Source organism: Silene latifolia, chromosome 10 (assembly GCF_048544455.1).
Source record: "Silene latifolia isolate original U9 population chromosome 10, ASM4854445v1, whole genome shotgun sequence".
NCBI classification, from domain to species: Eukaryota; Viridiplantae; Streptophyta; class Magnoliopsida; order Caryophyllales; family Caryophyllaceae; genus Silene; species Silene latifolia.
The window spans coordinates 143455204-143459436 of record NC_133535.1 but is presented as its reverse complement, the minus strand read 5'-3'; the positions used below and the strand labels follow the sequence as shown (position 1 = coordinate 143459436).

At 34.5% G+C, this 4233-nt stretch overlaps 1 protein-coding gene across 1 annotated transcript; it reads left to right on the top strand.

The window, feature by feature from the left end:
• The first annotated feature begins 3176 nt into the window (after positions 1-3176).
• LOC141608391 (uncharacterized) lies at positions 3177-3920 on the top strand. The gene has a single exon (XM_074427750.1). It carries the CDS (start codon positions 3177-3179, stop codon positions 3918-3920), a length of 744 nt encoding a protein of 247 aa, XP_074283851.1.
• Positions 3921-4233: the final 313 nt, after the last annotated feature.

Sequence of the window (4233 nt, the reverse complement as noted above, 5' to 3'; positions counted from 1 at the left end):
CATGATGATTTTTTTTTTAATATAACTCATAATAGTATGCTCTACTAAGTGTGGTATGCCGGTTGCGTTGTAGAGGAGCATTAACTCCGTAAGATGATTATCTAACGGGACCTGTCTTATTATCCGTCACTTTGAAAAATTCATAGTAGAAGGGAAGATACTTACGGGTTCCAAAGTCGGCAAAAGGTACTGAACACGAGGATAATAATGACTTCCTCATATACAAACAAATTAAAGATTCTTTTCGTTCTTAAGCATAGACAATATACGTTCAGGTCATGCTACGTAGACGTGACAAACAGATTAGGTCGTGTCGAGTTCAGGTGTCACATTTAAACATTTAAACGGGTCACGAACTCTTCAACCCAAACCCGACCCAATTAAATCTCGTGTCGTATTCGTGTCGATCCAGTTACATTAATAGGTCATCAAACCTCAACCCTAACCAGTTAATTTCGTGTCATGTTTTCATGTCATGTCATATTTGGAAAGTGTAAGTGTTATTATAAAGAAAACTTGGGAGTAATTTAGTAAATAGGTTATTCGTGTCGGGTCCTTGTCGACCAACTTACATAAATGGGCTAGACCCGTTAATTTCGTGTCGAATTCGTGTCGTGTTTTCGTGTCGTGTCATTGTTTGCCGGCTCTAATGCTGCGCCATAACAATAAACAAGAGTTAGGTATAGCCACTAAATCATGTTAAAGTCACTAAATCATGTTAAAATTTACTTGCCGAAACCAATTTTTATTAATGGGGAGCGTTAATGTAGTTTCAAGAACAACGTCATCCGAGAGATTAAGGTTCTACATCGATGATAGAGACCAAATGTATCAAGGCCACAAGAAGGACATTGTTTACAAAGAAGTTTTCATAATTTACTAAATTAAGATGTCATATTATATATTTTGCATGGAATTTTTAAGGATAAGTAGTCAAAGACTATTTCGGTAAAAAATAGATGGTGCTAGGACAATAAGAACGGTAACTCTATAATCGAACTATAACAGTTAATGTTAGTATACAACTGATATAGTTAAATACCAAATGGCACAAGGCTTTCGTTGCGTTTTTGTTATAGGAACTGATGATTAATCTGCCCTCATCTAAGCCAACCCCCAAAATTTTGGTTGCTTCCATTTTTAGTATAGTTTGACTTTTGTTAAATTTAATAGTTTTCTATTAAAGGACCATAGTAACGTAAAATAACGTTTTCAGCAGTGCCATAAAATATATACTACTAACTGACATTATTATACTAACTTGGTAACCCAACTATTTTAAAAAATGACATAAACTATTAACTGTTGTTGTCACAGATAATACTACTAGGTGCCCGTGCATTCTATGTAATATAATCAGAGATATTGCGAGATGTCTATAAGAAGCAAATACTCTTAATTGTAAATAGTCAGGGTAAAATTGTGTTGTAAGAGATCTAACATTTTCTCTCAACGCACTAAATATATATAATTTTGATACCTGCAGTTTTTTGTAGCATCATTCAGTTTTACGTAGGTGTAAAATAATTTGCAAAACTCATAAAGATATGCCTCCATTATTAAGGGTTCACATTAGTGAGCTCCACCATATTTATAGAGAAAGCGTTTTGTATTTAATTAAATACCGGTTGTGCCTGTAACAATGAAAAAGCTAGCGACATACTATAATTATGCCACTTGATGTTAATATGTTATACTAATTGATGGCAAAACGTTTATGCTAAAAACACTAATAATTCATCGGTTATCATCTATACCAATCACGGATTTTTTTTTCATCAATGACAACATAGTAGACCTTTTTTATTACACCAATTCTTATTTCAGACCAAGGTATCCGTCTTATTAATAAGACGGATACCATATTCTCTCACAAAATACCCATTTAGGGTGAGTGGAGAAGCACATGGGGGGTCCCACCTTTGTCCCCTCTACCCATTTCCTCTCACACAACGACCCGTCTTAAAATCCGACCCGTTTTAAGCAAGACTTACTCTTTTTATTAACTTAAGAATATATTTTTACAGATAATCTTAATAGAGTCCCGTGCATCGCACGGGCTTTCCAACTAGTCCTATATTAAATGTAGGGAGTGTTGGTCAATGTAACCGATTTCTACCTTTAAGATTGTTACTTATTGCTTGTTTTTAATAATCGTATTGCTTATTATATTATTATTATTGCTTTCGCGTATCGCCCTTGACAATCATGACTATGATCATTGATACACGGTCTCGAGGCTCGAGAAGCGTGCTAGTAGGCGATTGCTACATACTGGAACAACATTCGTTGTTATTTGCATTTTTGCCTTGGCGTGAGCAAGGGTGCACATCGTTATTGGCAGAAGTTTCGGACGACGACACTTTGTTACAATATTTACTATAAATATCAAGTTATCAAAATAAAAGCAAAAGTTAGTATATTATCGTGTTATAAGTTTTTTTTTACCTTAAGTATGTTTTTTATTACTATATAACGGTTTTATAAGAGAATTGTTACTAAATAAAAATGTTGAATTTTTAAATTCATCTTAATACTCTTATATGTTAAAATGAATAGTAGTTAAGTCATCAAAAAAAATGATTGCGTCGTCAAAATACAATGTCATTTTATATATATGAATTACATAATTTAATTACGTTTTTTTTATTGTGTATGATAAAACCGTTTTATATGTTAATTGACGAACCCAGGATTTGGCTTTCCTTCTATCGTCAATATCAATGAAGCAACGCCAAAAAATGTCGTACAAGAACAGTAGGAGACTCGATGTCGTACAAGAACAGTAGGAGACTCCCAGAGTTCTACCACAAATTTCACCTGACCTCTTCATTTGTTGTATTAATTTATTCACTTTATCAGGATGTAATCAGTATTTGTTTCTCACAAAAATTCTGGTTAAACTAAAAATCCATATTAATTTATTCACTTTATCAGGATGTAATCGATATTTGTTTCTCACAAAAATTCTGGTTAAACTAAAAATCCGTTATACAAATTTAATCTTGTATAAATTTAATTATCATATTATTGTTGTTGTCATTCATCATAACAAACAAATGCATCAAGAATTAAGAAAAACCACCATGCAAAACACCAACAAAGATTCTCAACTTCGTCTGCTTCTTTTACTCTCCGACATACTCAATGCCCATATTGCTTATTATTATTCGACTATGGAGGCGATGAAACTGAACTCTACTATTACGACTAGATCGATTCAGAAAGAAGCAAAAGGGAAAATCAAGGGAGAAGAGAGGTCAGTGGTGCGGTTGATGTGTAGCATGGGAGGTAAGGTTCTGCCTCGACCCTACGATAATGAACTTCGCTATGTTGGTGGTAGTACTCATCTTGTAACATTCCAACGTAACATCAGTTACGCCTCGTTCATGTTGAAGCTCTTGAAGGTTTTTAATGTAGGCAGTGAGTTTACGGTCAAGTATCAGCTTCCTAATCAAGGGTTTGACAGTTTAATCAGTGTTTTAAACGACGAGGATGTTGAGAACATGATGGAGGAATTCGAGGAATTAGATTTACAGCGAATAAATAACAAGAACCAGAATAATAATGAAATAATTCCTCGAATGAGATTGTTTCTACTCCCTCCTAGAGGACAAGAAATCGATATTTCTCGAACAAATAGTAATGCTTCCGAGGCATCCGATTACTTGTTCGGATTGGAGAATTCGAACTCTGGTTCACCGGCTTTTGGAGTGTCCCTGTATGCCACGCAGCCTCCACTTAAGACCAAACTAGAAAGCCCAAACCCAAAACCGGTTGACACAGGTGGACAGTTGTGCGGTCAGGGTTTGGACCCGGGTTATCCATACCCTGCTGATCAAGCTTCTTTGCAGAATAATCTAGTTTATTACATACCAGCCGAAAAAATAGTTTCGGTTCAGCCGTTATACCAAGGATAGAAGTTCAGTTGAAACTTGAAAGTTTTTTTTTTTTTTTTTTTTTTTTTTTTTTTGTGTGTGTGTGTGATATACGAGGAACTTTTTTTGCATTGACAGTATACTACTAGTACGGAGTAGTAAATAGAAATCTCCGAGTAAGACGATAAATCAATAATGTACAGGGATTCGAAGGCATATGATTAATGATTTATCAAAGCAAATCTTTTAAGATATATATAAGAAGTTATCATACAACAATAAATCAACAATACACAAGGTGACGCTGTTGCAAATCGCAAACCAGGTTATCAACACTTGATTTTTTCCCATAGTA

What these genes read in the sequence shown, in the direction of transcription:
- LOC141608391 (XM_074427750.1), top strand. Translation starts at nt 3,177, where the DNA reads ATGGAGGCGATGAAACTGAACTCTACTATTACGACTAGATCGATTCAG.